The sequence below is a fragment of the Aristolochia californica genome, unplaced genomic scaffold (genome assembly GCF_029961685.1).
Source record: "Aristolochia californica isolate CCGP_79_NKW_82.1479 unplaced genomic scaffold, dmAriCali1.0.hap1 SCAF_6, whole genome shotgun sequence".
Taxonomy (NCBI): Eukaryota; Viridiplantae; Streptophyta; class Magnoliopsida; order Piperales; family Aristolochiaceae; genus Aristolochia; species Aristolochia californica.
In genome coordinates, this window is record NW_027182257.1 from 2,861,021 (window position 1) to 2,879,030 (window position 18,010).

At 40.3% G+C, this 18,010-nt stretch overlaps 3 protein-coding genes across 4 annotated transcripts; all 3 read right to left on the minus strand.

Moving 5' to 3' along the window:
• Window positions 1-302: 302 nt before the first annotated feature.
• LOC137934373 (homeobox-leucine zipper protein HAT4-like) lies at window positions 303-2,674 on the minus strand. The gene is made up of 4 exons (XM_068778659.1): window positions 2,341-2,674; window positions 1,675-1,985; window positions 1,480-1,559; window positions 303-1,369 (listed from the first exon to the last, which is right to left on the minus strand). The coding sequence occupies exons 1-4, from the start codon at window positions 2,501-2,503 to the stop codon at window positions 1,057-1,059; spliced, it is 867 nt and encodes a 288-aa protein (XP_068634760.1). The 5' UTR covers window positions 2,504-2,674; the 3' UTR covers window positions 303-1,056.
• Window positions 2,675-6,479: 3,805 nt separating this feature from the next.
• LOC137934036 (U-box domain-containing protein 35-like) lies at window positions 6,480-11,970 on the minus strand. Of its 2 annotated transcripts, XM_068778230.1 has the most exons (10): window positions 11,733-11,970; window positions 10,891-11,118; window positions 10,600-10,721; window positions 10,401-10,522; window positions 9,385-9,584; window positions 8,697-9,019; window positions 8,232-8,333; window positions 7,731-8,159; window positions 6,902-7,588; window positions 6,480-6,643 (listed from the first exon to the last, which is right to left on the minus strand). In XM_068778230.1, exons 2-10 carry the CDS (start codon window positions 11,081-11,083, stop codon window positions 6,572-6,574), a joined length of 2,250 nt encoding a protein of 749 aa, XP_068634331.1. In that variant the 5' UTR covers window positions 11,084-11,118; window positions 11,733-11,970; the 3' UTR covers window positions 6,480-6,571. The 2 variants fall into 2 exon arrangements, with proteins under 2 accessions (XP_068634331.1, XP_068634330.1); XM_068778229.1 differs by having other exon boundaries at window positions 6,554-7,588.
• Window positions 11,971-13,098: 1,128 nt separating this feature from the next.
• Window positions 13,099-15,979, minus strand: LOC137934037 (derlin-1.1-like). The gene is made up of 7 exons (XM_068778231.1): window positions 15,963-15,979; window positions 15,541-15,676; window positions 15,184-15,257; window positions 14,200-14,293; window positions 13,955-14,083; window positions 13,660-13,820; window positions 13,099-13,506 (listed from the first exon to the last, which is right to left on the minus strand). The coding sequence occupies exons 1-7, from the start codon at window positions 15,977-15,979 to the stop codon at window positions 13,395-13,397; spliced, it is 723 nt and encodes a 240-aa protein (XP_068634332.1). The 3' UTR covers window positions 13,099-13,394.
• Window positions 15,980-18,010: the final 2,031 nt, after the last annotated feature.

Below are 18,010 nucleotides of genomic sequence, written 5' to 3' on the forward strand. Positions count from 1 at the left end.
TATAAAAATTTAACCAACTTATACACCTTAGTCTCTTGACCATGAACTACAAAACCCATATAACCTTTTACTACTCCATATAAACTTCTTCATTCAGAAAGACAACTTTTATATCTATATGATGAATTTTGTGTTTGCATGATGTAGATAGTGCAATAAACACTCGAATTCTAGTTGCCCATAATTTGTTTCTAATGTTTTTCATAGCCCTCTAAGTAGATGTGAGATAAAATGTTCGTGAAAGCTCTAAATATGAAAATGGATTGGTTCATGCACTTCATTATGTTACCATTATATATATATATATATATTCAAGAGGCTATTAAGGGTATAAAAATTATATATTTGAAAATTGCCCAATTTTCGTAATTTTACGCCAGAGAAGGGGGCACGAAACTTCTTAACAGAAGAAACTTGTTCTTGAAGCCATGCAGAGTGACGATAAAGGAGAGGAAGAGGTGCATGAACCGACCGAGACACCTCATACACCCTCGAAAAGGTTAAACCATCTGGGCCCCCACTCCGCACGAAATGACTCCCCACCTAGCCCTTAAACGGACACAAGGGTTCAATCATTTGGCGCTGCACCAACCTGCCCTCCCTTTTCCTCTCTTTCTCTTCCGCTCCACGCCCAATAATGGACGCTTCCTCTTTTCCTGCTTTTCCTCCGCATTTCCCGTGCCTTTGTCCCCCACCTCCACCCTTCCTCGCTCCGGCCTCCCCATTTCCCCACCCCTCCCATGCCCAAATCCTCTTTCCTATCCCGTGAATTCCTCTTCAACCACAGCTCCGAAATCTTTACTCTTCAATTTATCATCATTCTCTTCCTCTCTCTCATCGGGAAAAAAATATACATCAAAGGGATTTCTGGTTTCTCTACAAAAAACATAAGCCTGCCAATCCCTGTTCCTTCAGGCTAACAGATCGATAGGCAGTTCCAACTTCGTGCCCCTTGTATAAACCATCTGTAAACCACGGAAATGCCCTCAAATCTCGTCTGCATTGAGTATCCTGTTTCTTCAAGACATGATGACGACGAGGGAGAGAGAGAGAGATTCAGGTGCGCTGGGAGGGAGCGATGGCGTCGAAGACACGGAGAGGAGGTTGGGCCCAAGAGGGGATAGGAATGGAGGGAGCGCCAGTTGGTTGGTGGGGGTTATGGTGGGAGTCGGACGATACGGCGACCCTCTCGCAGGACGGACACATGGTGAGAGTGGTTGGTGGAGTCATGTGCATGTAGAACTGAGGAGAGAGCTTTAGGGCCCTCAGCTCCTGCACCTCCTTCTGCAGTCTCCGGTTCTCGTCTGTCAGATTCTCGCAGCACCGTTTCAGAAACTCGCAGTCCACCTCCGTCTGCTTTAATTTCGTCCTGCGTATGTTATCGTTTTTATTAGTTTCGGTTTAATAATGCACAAAATCCGACCAAAAAACTTAGCAACAGTAGCTAGATGCCTCAAGAACAAAGAAGTTCTCCCTCACCTTGCTCTGCGGTTCTGGAACCAGACTTCTACTTGACGGGGCCGCAGATTGAGTTGCTTCGCCAATGCAAGCTTTTGTTTCTGCAGATAGAAAGAAATGGACATAAAGATGAGCTCCAGCAATACAGAGTAGTGCATGTTGTATCCCAAATCCAGATTTCTGAAATTGCAGAGCAGAGTTTTTATGCGTGCTTACGGGATTGAGAGTGTTGTGTTCTTTGAAGCTCTCTTCGAGAATGGCGGACTGATCTTTGGACAATCTCAACTTCTTTCTCGACCCATCGCCGTCTTCTTCATCACTCATCCCTCGAGAGCTGGCTCTTTCGATCTCATTCTCTTCACCGTTACGATCTCTCTCGCTCCTCTTCCCGCTCACGCTTGATATCGTGCTATTCGGAGACGACACAGCCGTTTCTTCTTCGTTGTCAACCGTAGACGGCATTCGATTAACGTCTATTCCTCTCAAAAAGGATCTGGCCTCGCCTCGATAGATCTCAGAATTTCTCTCTGAAAGATATTCGGCACAAGAAATAATTTAATTTTTGACACAGAAAAATATAGAAAGGAATTCCAAATACTTATTCCATCAGGACACAAATCCACGGCAAGAAAAATCATAAAAAAGGCACTTTTCCCTTCTGCACTTTTCAAAAATACGTCCCAAAATCGAACTTTCCATTACATAAAAAAGGCTAAAAAAGCAGAAATCCTCAGTATATCCGGACCTCGCCAAAACAAAAACAAGAACACAAACATACGACACAATCCAAGAACCACAAATTCCCGAAAAAGATTCACACACAAAAAAAAGCCAGATCAGAACATTCTTAACAAGAAAAAAAAAAATCAGGGTCGCAAATACCTGTGGAAGGAAAAAGATCACTCCAGGGATTCTTCTGTGCCAAAAATCCCGACTGCAACGATGCAATCGACGACGGTAAGAGATTCAACTGCAAAGGGGACCGGTTCTCCACGGAAGTACTCAACCCCAAGCTCAGTCCAAGATCATCCTTTTCAACCACCATTTTCCCCGCTTTTACACTCCCTCCAGAAAAAGAGCAAACAACCCCTCACTCGATCTGCGTTTCCGCCCCCCTTTGTTCGATCTTTTAGGGTTAGGGTTTGGCAGTTGGTATAGCTCTAGAGAGATGGAGGAAAAAAAGAAGGAAATCCGAATCGCGAGGGTTGATTCAGCTTTTCTCAGTACAGAGTGAGAGGGAGATGGGGGAGAAGCGGATTTATATAGAAAGCGGAAGTGTTCAATCATGACTTGTGTCAGAGCCTCAATTATCTCAATCATGACTGCCTAACCACACCCTTCCCTTCTCACACCTACTTAACCTGACCACCAATGGACTTCTTTAACCGCTGTTAAGCCGGTCGGCTTCCTCTCTCAGCTTCGCTTCCGCTTTGACCGTTGACTATCAACAAAGATGACTACGATGATCTCAGCGGAGATGATGTGAATCAATGGTAGGGATGCTTTTGACAGTTATTAGATGGGCCCACCCCAAGGGCACGGCATCCAATTAACCTCACATTTGTTTTTATTAACTATATAATAAATCTTATATTTGATCGGACACCAGGTACTAGTCGATCTGAGCCGGAGATTCATATGGGCCCACCTATGGTTGCCGTTCTGTCCGAACGGAACCAGGAGAATTACCCGATACGTATCTCTGACACCCGAAATAACTGACAAGGACAAATCGTGGGGCTTTCTGAGAATATCAAGAAAAAAGGGTGAAAACGTAATAATAATTAATAAGAAATTAAGAATAATAAGATTGTTGATATTGAGTGCTCCACCTGCCCGGGTCAGAGTCCTGAGACGAAACAGAGGAGGCAGGGGCACCCTTGTTGGAATTGATCATCATCATCCACCCCTATCATTATCATCATTATTATGATCATCATAACCGCCAGTGGGCCCACTTGCACCACGCTAATCATTAACGAGACAAAAGGATCTGGAATTACATTTAATAATTTGTACGTAGCAAATTGTGTGTATTAATACGGGGCAACTACCACGTGTTATGTTAAGTGGGGCCCACGTATAGTTCAAGCTTTTTTTTTTTAAATGTCAGGAGAAAAGGCTGGAGGCGGAGCCGAAGAGAGCTGCAGAGCCGAGAAAGGGGAAGTTCATATTTGATAGAGGACCCCGACAAGGGACAGTGGCGGTCACGTGGGGGGATTAAAATTCAGGGCCAACTCACGTGAAGCGGCATGAGCTGCCTGACACGTGGAAACGTGGTAGGGAAGGACGTGACATGTTGACCCGCATGTGGACGATCATGTCATGTTGTCCACCTGTGACCAGACACTCACTCTTCTCAATCATTGACCTCACTTGCCCCCTCATCATCCACTTGTTTTTACCCTTTTTCGTATAAATGTACCAAAATACCCTCTTTACTCCTTTTGTTAGGCAAATAATCAAGTGGGCCCAGTCATTGGGTCTTTTAGGTGGCTTGGACTGGGAACCCACTCAACCCGTTGAACAAAAAAACAGGCATTTGAAAGGGTAATTTGGTCAAACGACTATTTTTAAAAGGCTAAGATGGGACTGGATTAAGGTAGGAGACGACACAATTATTATTTTATCCAGGAGTAATGAAGCCGGGGAAATGAAAACCCGGCACGGTGTCGGACGATAATGGGTTGTCCCCACGAGTGCGTGATAGCTGTCCCACGTGTTCCCTCATTATGGATCTCCACGCCTAAATCCGACAACCTCCATCCTCACCTGCCCTTGCCGTACGAGGCTCCTTCCCCATGTGTCCCGCACGTGACTCCCTCCTCCCTCCCAAACCGGATTTTACCCCTTCACCCTTCTCGCTGTAGGACTCCCAGCCCTTAAAAAGGCTTTTTAGGTCATTTTATTAACAGTTGCATGTGCGTCCTACGTGTTACCCTGGAAAACCAGCCGAGGACAGCCGGGCGCACACGTGTGGTTAGGTCAAACGATCGGATCCTCGGTCAATGCCAAATCATTGCGATTTTATATCTTTTCTTGGGTTTCTTCGCGCCTTCTCGAGCTGCGTCAGCGATGAAATCGTACGGAGACTCCCCTCATCGTCAGATCAAGTCCGGTTTTTCGAATTCTTCGATCGGGGAGATCAACGGTTTCCAATCCGGAGCTCACTTTCGTGGAAATGGGACGCACGTGGGACCATAGGGAGGCGTGCGATCGTGGGACCCCCGTCGGTCTGGTGGCCATGTGACCGGGCCTGGCTGAGCTGGTCTTCATGTGGGGGTCGGTCCGAGAGAATCCCTGCATGGACTAATTTTTCCCCTTGGACCTGCACGTGGGGGCGTACGGTCCAGATTTGGTCTGGGCTGGTTGGACCGGGAAAAGACTTAATTAGTCTCAATGAGATGGTTAGGCAAGCGAGATTTTTAATGAACAAAGGCAACCAAGAGAGGGCATTTTCGGTATTACGAGGACCTAGATTGGATTGCCTGTTATATTCGGGAATGATGGGAAAATATCACATGGGCCAAATTGCCTATAATTAATCGTGATATAATGATTGTGCTCCCTTAATCATGATTAACTAATCATTTTTCTGAATTTGATCCACGTAGGCCCACTTGTATTTTTATTTTTATTTTTATTTTCCAAGGGTTTGATTTGTTCAATCATGTTTCCTTCCCACATGCGCTCTTTGGTTGCTTGCTTTCTGTGGGTTTACGGGTTTAGAAATAATTTTAGTGGGTCAGTGGGTGCCTGCAAATAATTCGGTTTTTGATTTGATTGATCGGGAGAGTAGTAGTTGGAAAGGCCCACATGTCTTCTATATGGGAAGACCAACTTTACTTATTTCTAGGGTCCAGTACCCCTCTTGTGACAGTTTATGGGTTAAATGGGACCTATACATCACATGGTTTGAAGTTGTTCCTGTTAGGTTTGGAAGGACTGAGATGGGCTAATTCCAGTTTTGGTCTTGAAAATCCACAGATTCTGAGCTGTGTCTTAGACTTATCTATTTCTAGGGTCCAGTACCCCTCTTGTGAGAGTTTATGGGGTAAGTGGAAGCTATAGATCACATGGTTTGAAGTTGTTTCTGTTAGGTTTGGGAGGAGTGGGAAGGGCTAATTCCAGATTTGGTCTTGAAAATCCACAGTTTCTGAGCTGTGTCATAGCATTGGACCAACTTACCAATTTCTAGGTCCAGTACCCATCTTGTGATAGTTTATGGGTTAAGTGGAACCTATAGATCACATGGTTTGAAGTTGTTCCTGTTAGGTTTGGGAGGAGTGGGAAGGGCTAATTCCAGATTTAGTCTTGAAAATCCACAGTTTCTGAGCTGTGTCATAGCATTGGACCAACTTACCAATTTCTAGGTCCAGTACACATCTTGTGATAGTTTATGGGTTAAGTGGAACCTATAGATCACATGGTTTGAAGTTGTTCCTGTTAGGTTTGGGAGGAGTGGGAAGGCTAATTCCAGATTTGGTCTTAAAAATCCAGAGTTTCTGAGCTGTGTCTTAGCATTGGACCCAGATCCCTGAACAGCCCTAATTCCATCTCAGAGGAGAACCAGAGGAGAAGCCTTAGTGAAAGTCTGACACCACATGGACTTCTGAAGCTTCCTCTATTCAATTAGATGATTGAGAATTCAAATTTTAACAAAAGGAGAAGCCTATCTGTCAGCAACAACATGTCATACACATTGAAAATGGAAAAAAATATTAAATCTTAATGCTGCTCTTTGATACCAATATATTGACCTCACTATTTATTTTTGCCCCTGTTTATATACAAAAAGTTTACTTGTCACAGCACTCATTCTGTCTATAATACAAAACACAGATCATCTTACAGAAACTGAAAATTCCCAACTTTGACATCAGCTCAAACTAACAAAATAGCAGATGTAACTAATATAGAGTTTACTAGTATTTCTAAAAATTCTATATGGTATGCAAGCAGTGCTGTCCCTCCAAATAGAAATAGCTGAAGGATCTTCCACTGCAATCAGAATTGATGGTTTTTGGACTTCCACTGCTTAATTGCAGATAGGAGGGTATAATTTGGTGTGAGATGTTTATGTGGAAGAGGTGCATTTCTCATGGGGGATTTGTCACTCATGCTCAATCAAATCTCGGTCGTATGTATAACCATCAGCAGCAACACAGAGATCATTCATCACATCCTGGAAACACACAAAAGAGCAATTAATACCATAAGAATAGTTTGACAGGATTTTGTGATTCATAAGCAACTAAAGGAGCCACAGAACAGCTGACTTCAGAGTAAATCGTAATCAACTAATATTCATGCAACTAAAGGAGCCACAGAACAGCTGACTTCAGAGTAAATCGTAATCGACTAATATTCATGCAAGCCGAAGAATTGGGCAAATGAATTGACTTGGAGGGATAGGCTGCACAAGTGAACCCAAATCTCTTGCCTTCTCGGCAAGCTTTTTCAATCTCTCCAACACAGGAAGAACTTGTGTCTCCAAGTCAGGTCTATCCCTTCGCCTTAACTCAGTACAGCGTAGTCCGAGAACAGCCAATTCTTGTGCCTGTTCTGATGGCCATGACCCAGCTTCAGAATCCAGAAGATGAGCTAAATTGCGCTCTTCTAGTGCATTTTCCACAACGTGGGCCAATCCCATAGGTGATTTTGCAGTCAGCAACTGCAAAATGACAATCCCATAAGCATAAAGATCAGATTTTGGAGAGACCAATCCACTCCTTTGGTACTCAGGGTCAATATAACAAAGTGTTCCAACAGGAGCCGTGTCTTTGAAAACTGTAGAGAGGGGATCATCTTCTGTAGGAAGTAAAGTGGACAGGCCCACATCACCAATCTTACTCACAAAGTTGCCATCTAGTAAGATATTTGAAGGCTTAAGGTCGCGATGAACTACTGGCTTTGGCTTTGAGTTATGAAGGAAGGCCAGGGCAGAGGCTACTTCCCAGGCTATACGGAAGCGATGGTACCATGGGATAGGAAGAGTATTATTTTTCCGCAGCAACCTGTCTTCGAGGCTACCATTTTCCATGTACTCATAAACAAGACAACCATGACCAGGGCATGCTCCAAGTAGCATGAGTAAATGAGGATGACGAATTCTGCTTAAGACTTCAAGCTGTATCCACAAAAAGTAAGGTTAGAAAAGTATAAGTCCAGTCAATAGTAAAATCCACTGTTACTTCTTCTAAATTCTTAAAGGCTGTAGAGCTTGCAGGACAATTATTATAGGCCTAGATTCCTTTGAAACGTTTACATACCTCTTGCTGGAATTGTTTGGATTTGTGCCCCATAGTGGAGTGGAGGACTTTCACTGCTGCTGTGGCATGACCCAAATTGCACTTGTAAACTAACCCATATGCCCCCGTTCCAATTTTAAGAGAATCAGAGAAAGATGAGGTGGAAGAAACTATCTCTTCCCATGAGAACTTCTTGTACTTCTGATCAATACAAATTAGGGACCTTTCAAGCTTTTGCTTCTCTTGAGTGTCCCGGGCTGCTTTAATCTCTGCTTCTTTTCTTTGCAAAGCTTCTCTTTCAGCACATTCCTTCACAAAGTCAGCTTCCCATTTTGCAGCTTCAGTCCTCTCCATCTCTTGTCTAGCCAGTTCCCTCGCTTTTTGCTCCCTTAAGGTTACCTCCCAAAGCCTCATTTTTTCTTCCATTTGCCTTCCACTTAGTTCATCCAACTGAACAAAAAGTACGCATATGAACATTCTCTATTTCAATTGAAATTAGCTAACAATAGGTGGTCAACTTACTTGTTGGGACGCCTCAGCTGTCTCATTTTTGGCCATTGCATACATTCCTCGAACATGTCTGAGTTCAATTCTCAGCTTTTCTAACTCAACGTCAAGGTTTATCTGCAATAAGACAAGCCACTACTTGTTTAGTTACTACTCTCCGGTTGCTACTTCCAAAAGTGCCTTGGACACTGGTAATCTGATTCACATAAAACATGGCGAGCTACACTGCAAAAAGGTTCCCCAGTCATTGAGCCTACCATTCGCAATTCAATTTTTATTGCTACTGGCTGAATTAGACTCTTTGACTATTGCTGGCAATCCATGGAATGGATCTAGAGCAACTGGTGAGATGCAAACCATGCAGCAGACTAGGATATCCTATTATTGATGTTGTCATGCTCAATCATAACTCTAAGTTCTGATATAACGCAACCTACAGTGTATTTTTAATCTCTCACATTCATGCGCATGACCAGTTACCTTATTTCTTTCCAAAGAAGAATCTGTTGGAGTATCCGAAGTTGATGCCTGACCAGAATAACAAGATTGATTATCTGTTCGAGTGCTTGAGAAACTTGAAGATAGACTTTCATCATACTGTAGTTCAGAACAATTGGCATCAGAACTCGTAGCATCCACCTCATAAAGGAGAGATAGATGTCTGTGGTGTTGTGGATCAATTGGCTTCGATTTTCTGTTAATAATAGCATGATTCACAGCTAAGAGAGCTTGATATCGCTGCATAGGTAGAGAAGAAGACTGCACAAAAGAGCCATTTGTGGAGGTGCTTGTTTCTGACCCTTCTGAATATAGAGATGTCCAAATTAGTAGTGGTTCTAAAATCTAAAGCTTTAGACAAGAAATAGCAAAAAAAGTTGATCAATTACAAAAAGGATATATAAGACATCTGATGGTTTGCAAGAAACGGTTGATCAATTGCAGACAAGGATCTATAAGACAGCCGATGGTTCATCGGGTCATTTGTTAGCAAAGCTGATTCATTCACTCTTAAAGATGCATGTTGCAACTAATGCATAGATTCCAGATAACACTCATGTCTTCCAGTTATAGTTTCTTACAGCCACTCAAGCCACATGTTAGTGAATTTCCCCCTAGACAGTGGACACCTTAAAAAAAATTCATCCAATTTTTCAGTTTGTTTCTATACCTGTTTGTGTGCTAACTGTGCAGCTTGTCTCACTGCCGGAGGAATTGCTTCTGTCATGCCTTTCATCATTGTTGCTATCACTAACATCTGATGTGGAGGGTCTAACAGAGCATAGTTTTCCTTTCGAAATGACATAGAGTGTACAGAAGGTTGGAATACATCCTGAGATTCTTGATGCCATTCTTTGGCCTCTAAGTTTCCTACAAACAGCTATCACTTAAAATCATGAGCCATGAGTTTGAAAAGACGCAATCAACCAAGCTACGACAAGTACACATTTGTAACAAGTAACAGACTGGTTTTGTTAGGTCAAGTCATGAGATATACATCTTCACATGCAACAATAAATAAATACATAGAGAAACATGATTATTGAGTACTATGCACATATAAGTCAAACAGCTCTCTCTCTCTCTCTCTCTCTCTCTCTCAGCATTCTCTATCACACTTAAAAAGGAAAATGATGCTTTAATTCTACTGTTTCTCTATCTAATTGCCACCCCCAAGGCCAGGCAGAGGAGTAACATTATCTCAGCTCAGCTAAAACTTTTCTTCAATTGTGCATGATTCCTTCAGACTGTTGAGCATGCGCAACTGGCAAAAGGGGATAAATTGGCTGACCACTAAACTTAGCCAGGAATGTCTAAGACAACGAGGAAATGGGCACGTTGAAAAGACAACAACAGCAGGGTACTTTGTTCTCTTTTGAATTAACAAAAACCCAGGAACGCGAGTGCCTTTCCAGCTACCTAAGAGCAAAGAGATAACGAGTATCCATAGTTTCATATACATGTGGACTGTCTCATAAATCTGCTTAGAATTTGCCTGTAAGAAGACAAAGTGCACTGATGAGGTGCCAGAGACTTGGAAACAACTTTAAGGGGAACAAACAGAGAGACCCTTCTTCCTAAAATCTATCTGGGTGTTTCCTTAAGGCAACCATTTTAGTCTTCAAAGAAAATAACGAAAGTCTTATTGTATCTACTTGATCCTAATCTCCAGATATTGAATCTTACCTCGTGAACACATTATGTGAGGAGGCTCCAATAACAAGAGTAGTGATGGAGAACTTAGAAATCTCATCAGATATTGCTGCTACGACATCATCTGCTTCAATCGCCACAGCCTCTGCTTCCACCTGCAGAGAAAAAATATGACATCGCATTAAATAAGTAGTTCCACTCAAATAGAGCCATGAAGAGATTAGAATAATACCCGTCTCCGAGTACACATCTGCTTGAAAGGGAGAAGCATTGAATTTGTTTGCCACTCTATTTCTTTTCTATAAGCAGAAACTACTTCATCTCGAACACTTGAGATAGGAATAGAGTTTCCCACTGCTATGCAACAGTTGTGAAACAAGTAAGAGATAACTGATCTCAGAATTAAGCACTAAACTGGTAATACATAAGGTATGGAGAAGGAGAGAAATTTAAATTAGCAGTTCTAACTGAGTGAAATTCGAGGACATGAAAATCAATCTAATTGAATCTGCTAAACTCATACTTGGTGTAGGAACAGATGTGATCTTTGGACGGATATGTAAGATTTTGAAAAGAACTATTCCTTCAGGAATGAACCTCTCCAATGCCCACTTCACCGCAAGCTTGCTGTTTCTACTTCCATTAACAGCGACTACCACAGTCAGGATTGAAGAACATGGTGAAACATCCTCTGGCACCACACTCTGAATTTCCATGGTGAAAGTCCCTACTCGAACCCTTCAGATAGCATCTGCGTGTCGACAAAGGAAACACCACTGAATTTTGCTAAGATGCAGTTGATATGTCAGTTCTCTAATCTCAGAGCAACAAGCATGTCAAAGCTAGAAGACCCTGTAATCTACAGCTAAATAACAGCCGAAAGAAATTTCATAGGAGTTTACGGAAGCCTGCCTGTGGCTATGCATGCGTTTGACCATGAATGGCATAAAAAAAATGAATATTTCTTTCAGAAAATCCAAAACCCGCCATTAAGTCATATGACTGAACATTGAAGCAAGGAAAATCAGTAATTTCCGAATGTTTGAGATGAAAATCAAGAGTGTGGAACCAAAAGAAGCTACAACCGAAGCATGTTACGGATGCTAGAAGAAAAACGAAATGCTTACAGAGCTTCACATCTCAACAATGGAAGTCGTTCTAAAACTTATACTAATATGCTCAAATCTCAAGCAAAAAAACTAAAAATCTAAGAGCAGCAACAAACAATTACTTGTATACACTACTTGTTCATAAACATTCGACGCCATACCAACTGAGAGTTTCAAATACAACGCAGAGAGAAAAGAAGTGGGGAAACGTCGACCATCTTTACGGAAAACATTGAACACAAAAGAATTTCCATACCCGAACAAAATTTCAACGAGATATCATCCTCGGATGGCGAATCGAACCCGAGTCAGAAACAAACTCAAAGAATCACTTAAAACATCTTTCGATGGCACTCGTGAAAGGACCCATTTGTTGTTTTCTTCTTTACAAATATCAAAACGCAGCGGTTCCGCAGCAAACGAGAAGTTTTAAATTCTTATGCCGACTGTTTTTCAAATGGATTCTAGTTTAAAAGTCAGAAACATGATGTGCTCGTCACACACGACCTATCCGAAGGAGAGAAAGGTAAGGGGACGGGAGGCGTAAAAGTATGGCCTGCATTTTGGTGGTCAAAGACTTTTCGCATGGCGGCAGTGTACGACTCGGTCAGCGGTCAGTTGTCACTCTCCGCCTCCTGTAGTCTGCACAGTTGGTTCATTTACTGCTTGGGTTCTTTCTCCAGTACGCGGAGAGGTGGTTCAACTGCTGTGAAGAAGCACTTAATCCGAATTGAATGTCGTATACTGAAAAAGAACGATCACGACGATGTTGGGCCATTTAGTCAATTATTTATTTGCATAGTCTGAATTCCTTCGGCCGACAAACGTTAGCATGAGATTGCAGAGATACCGCTGTCGGATGATTCGGAGGGGAAGCCAACTGTTTGGTCACCGGCCTTAAGCTCCATGAGAGAGTTATTAAGATTTCTGAATTCTCAGAAGACTTGCTCTCTCTCTTCTTTCTTTATGACGTAAGAAACTCTTTCGTGCAACATCTTGATTCATAAAAAAAATCTCTTAAGCATTAACAAGGGAAAGAGATGGTGTAGCAAGAATCCAAAAAGATTCCATCACTGACTTCACAGAAATCCAGCATCGCTGAGGAAGTTTCTTCGTGTTGACTCCATTGAAAAGTTGTAGTCTATCATCTCTTCCCACATCCACACGCTAGCAAATATAATACTAATACTAATATACTATACATACTGGGTTATTGCCTGTAATAAAACAACAAAAAAAGGATCAAAGAAAGATTAATCGTCAACAAGAGAAAGAGACGGAAACGGATTTTTCTAATGCCATTGGTGTTATTATATGTGTTTAACGTCGAAAAATCAGATTCTGAGATTTAAAATTTGCCGATAATGAAGCTGAGAGGCATTTGAACACAGACAGCTACAATGTAAGATTCAAACGGAAGGAGAAGAAGACTTTGAATTCTAAAATAAGATCATCCGAATTATGGATTGGTAAAAATAGATATAAAACAATGTTTTGGTCTATGAGATTTTTATAAAGAACTTCGATTAGTTCTTGAAAGGATAGCTGCTACAAAGACAAGTGGAGAGGAAGCGTGCCCCCTCCATTCTGCAAGGAGCACTGACTGAGAGAACAAGCAAAGAAGAAATGAAAAAGGAAATTGTTCAGCTACATCAAAGCACAAACCAAATTCTGGGTAGCTATTGAAATTGAGACGATAAAGTACAAATCATTCCCCTTTTATAAAAGAGGAAAATTACAGTCACAAATGACTCATAGCAAGAGAGGATAGGAGACTCATCAAAACAGTTTGTGTTATTTCTGTTCTTTTTGTTGTTTTAACAAATACCCTGTCTCCTCTCGGAGATAAAGTCAAGAAGAAAAGCCATTCCATTTGGGAACCTGAAAGATGAATTCCCTTCCAAAGATCTCAGACTCTCTACTGGTTGAGCCGATAGCTTCTTCCGCGAAATGCCACACCTGCAGACGGATTCGGCGGCACCGGACTGTTTACCTGGGTTCCCTCACCCCAGTACACAACCAGCTTGTGACTGCAGAAATTTTTTAAGGAAGAAAAGAAAAAGAAAACTCACCGCACAAAAAGCCACATCACTTGTAAACAATTCACATATTCAAAACAGAAAAATACTACTCGAAAAAAGTTCAAAACGAATCTGAAAACTGCATAGAATCAAAAAGGATACACCCATACAGGAGTCTTCAGTATGTTCCTTCCTGTGGAGGGAGGATAAAGAACTGACAAGAAGTAATACAAATGACCTGCAGCAATACCCAAGAAGCCAGTCTTCAACGGGATTCCAAAGATGAGATCCAGAGCAAGAAAAACCCAAGGAAGATAAAACCCCTGCAAGATATTGTGAAAGTAAGATACATGAAATCAGTTCCCGAATCAAAGAACAATTTGTGAAATTGGAAAGGTCAGACACGTCTGAAACAGAATTGAAGAACAACCCATCTGGAAATAATTGGTAACTTCACCTTGATTGTCACAACACCATATATGTTAATTCTTGCATTTGGATTCTCTCTACTCCAAACATAGACAATCATGAAAACCAACGAACAACCTAGGAAGGGAGACGATAATGGTGGCAAGGCTGCAAGTACCTAGACATCATATGAACATAGAAAAGAGTTTTGAGATGCTTGTTGGGGTGGCAATGGAAACGAAGAACATACCAGAATAAAAAACAGTGCAAATATGCAAACAAATGAAATATTACCAGAAGAGATGCTGCTCCAAAAATCATCATCCACAAAAAGTCTGCAGTTCTCTTGTTAAATGCCCCCTTCTCGAGCAGAACCCCGTATCTTGCTCTGTGCCCCAGGCAACAAGTACAAATTGGAACAAAAAATGAAACATACTATGCATCTTTCAGGGTGATTCACAATCCTTAAAAGATTTTTTTTTTTTTTTTTTTTTTGTGATAGTACATATTTAAATAGCAAGTATTACAAAAAAAAAAAAAAATTGAGATGAAAGATGACATCTTCTCACTTAAACATTCTTTGGCCTTAAATGAAATTTATTCTTTAAGATAGAATTTCACTTATTCATTTTTTCCATAATCAAAGTAACTTATTTTCTCTAGGTAATGCTAATTCCAAGCAAACTTTCTATATATACTATTGCATTTTAATCATTTTATCTAAAGAATTTACATTTTGCTTTAACATTTCTAAGTTTTTTAAGGCTTTCAACAACTACTATCTATGGAGATAAGAAATTTGTGGAGATGGATGTGGGGAATAATGAGAAAAGGAAGAATCACAAATGAACATATAACTAGAAAACCCCTTTAAATAATTTTGTAATTTTGTGTAAGGCATGTTTGGAATCGACGGAAAAGAAAAGAAAAGGGGGGAGAAAGTTATTTTCTATTGTTTGGTAACAGAGATTCATTAATGGAAAAAAGTTTTATTTAATAAATTTTCTCTCACAAAATGATGGAATTTGAGGAGAAAAAAAACGAAATAGAAACTTGAAAGAAAATCTTAATCATCAAAATTTTAAAATATATCTATTTTTTTTATTTTTCATTTTCTTCGTGTATCCAACCAAGACAAATTATATTTCTCTTCCATTTTCTCTCTCATTTTCCACGGAACAAGAGAAAATAAACTTCTTTTCTCTCCACTTTATGTGTTCCAAACATAGCCTTAATGTCAAGCTAGATAAATAATACAAAAGTCAATCGATTTCTTACAGCATTATAAGATGTATTGCAAACTTAATGGAAAACGGAGCAAGGAAAAAGAAATTTGTAATAAGCCTCCACACCTGCATGATAGAGACTTTGAGAAGATGAGTAGGTGATAGAACAATACCATATAAGCAAATTTAGAGAGAGAAAAAACAAAAAACAAAATCTTAAATTAAACATAAAATTGGGATCATAGCCGGGTTAATTACTCCCACCCTCCTAAAAAATGGTATTTTAAAAGCTTGTACTCTCACCCCTTGGATTACTTTTATGACAGACAAGCTAAAATAGACAGCTCTGTTCAAGTAATGGCAGAAATGCTAAGAAAGAATTAAAGTGTGATTAATTAAAGCTAATCACCTGAAATTTTTTCAATACAAGCCCATAAGATAACATAATAACTGCTGGGTCATACAGTTGCAGATAATAAGCTGATGAAGTCATTAAACACAGCACACCATAGGCCTTGCTAACTGGCGGAAGAGACCGGTAGTATCTGAAACACCATTAAACAACAACAAAGCAGAAACCAAGAATTAAAGAACTGATCAGATGGAACAGACTTTTACTAAATAAACCGCAAAAAGAAAAGTTCTAAATTATTTGCAGAGAACTGTGTGATTCACGACCCAAGAACAAGAAGAAGAAAAAACATGGTAAGAATCATCAGATGAAGTCCTCAGTGAAGCAAGAAATGGTAGAATCAGAACGAGGACAGGAAGAAAAGCAGAATGATCAGAGAATTCACAACTGCATGCAAGGAGATGAGTTATGCAGCTTACTCGCCGGGAGTAGACATTGAAACAGTCGGTGGTGAGTACCGCAGGAAGGATGGTGGTGGAGTCCCTGTTATAAGATTCCTCGAACATGAACGAGTAGAAGACTTTGGGGAAGACACAAATGACCTTTCAAAGAATTAAATGGTGGGAAGCTTCAGGCCTGACTTCTTCTGAAGTGGGTGGCATTGAACCTCTCGAGCCTAAAATGGTTATCGAGCTCGAGCCCAAAATTTTTAACCGAGTTCGAGCCAAGCTTTGAGCCAAGCTTCCAGCCGAGCTCGAGCTTTAATATACATTTAAATTTTTTTTTAAAATATATATCAAATAAATTATATATAAAATTATGCATACATTTTACATAAAATTGTGCATGACCTCTATATAAAATTGGGAATAACCTATATATATAATACATGTATAAGATTGGACATGACCTCTACTTAAAATTAGGCATAATCTATGTATATAATACCTGTATAAAATTTGGCATGACATCTACTGAAAATTAGGCATAATGTATATACATAATACCTACATAAACACTCCATAAAATTGTCTATACATTCCATAAACACTCCATAAAATAGTTTAAACACTCCATACACTGTATAACATTATGAATAAATTCTATACAATAATCAAACACAACAAAATTAAATGAAATATCACTATCAATTTACAATCACCCAAATAAAATCTATAAATCTATTATAAATTTACAAACTATAGTTGTTTCTCTTCATGCTAGAAAATAATATACGTCCCTGCATGAGCAAAATCTCCACCTACGACAAAAACAAAAAAATAAATTTAATTATTGTCAGATAAAAAAATACTCTTCCACTACTAGTTACTTAATGTCGTTAAAAATATTAAAATTACTTCATTGTCAGGTGGCAGAGCAGCGACACAGGAGACGGCTGGTGCGGACGGAATTTTATCGTCAAGTGGAAGAGCAGTTGCATTGGAGGTGACTGGTGCGGACGGAATTTCATTGTAAGGTGGCAGAGCAGCGGCACTGAAAACGTTTAGTGTGGACAGAATTGCCTCGTCCGGTGGAAGAGCAGCAATACTAGAGGCAGTTGAGGAGGATGAAATTGCATCGTCCGAAGGAAGGACAACGGCTGGGGCGAATGGAATCACATCATCCGGATAGGATGAAGAGTTTTTTTTTAATAAAAAAAAATCCGCACGTGCGAAACTCTTACGTGTAAAAGCCCACGTGCGAGTTCACACGTTGTGCACGTACATGCGCGGGACAACCCATCCAAGGGGGAAAATAATTTTCCCCCTTGAACTTAGGTTGTCTCGTTGCCCCCTCTCCTATTCTTGAATCGACGAGCCGAACTTGGTTCTGGTCGAGCTCGACTTGTTAATTTAAACGAGTCAATTTCTGATCTTGAGCTCGAGAGATAACGAATCGAACCGAGCCGAACTCGAGCCACTCCTAGCTCCAGCATTTGGCTTGTATGTTGTGTATCAGTAATTCAATTATGTAAACATGAGCAAACTTACGTATCTCCCTTATTAAATATAATAATAAAACTCTCTTTTATATGTGCATATACACGATTTGTGTGTAGCTAAAATAAGCTAAAACATAAGCAATATGGATGATATAGATGAACCTCGAAGTTGACTTGTTGATTTCATCTGTGCTTGTACTAGGCCGATGCACTTTATTAGTAGTTATTGATAAGTAGTGGGCACGGATGATCCGATAGGAAAAACCATTTGATGTGAAACATGTAAAAGGAATATCCCAACCGTCCGAACTTATACTAAGTTGATGCATTTTACTAGTAGTTAGTGTCAAGTGACTATGTTAGAGGTATAGTTAATCCAATACGAAAACCCATCTCAATCGTTCAATCATAATTAGATGGCTGAGATAATCGTTGATCATGATCGGACGGGTGAGATAATATTTCGCATATTTTGTACTAAAATAACTTTCGTATTAGATCATCCCTTTGTTAGAGGGTATGGGTATATAAAATAATTTTGGTGCTACATGTAAACACTAATTTAAAACCCAATAGTACATTTAG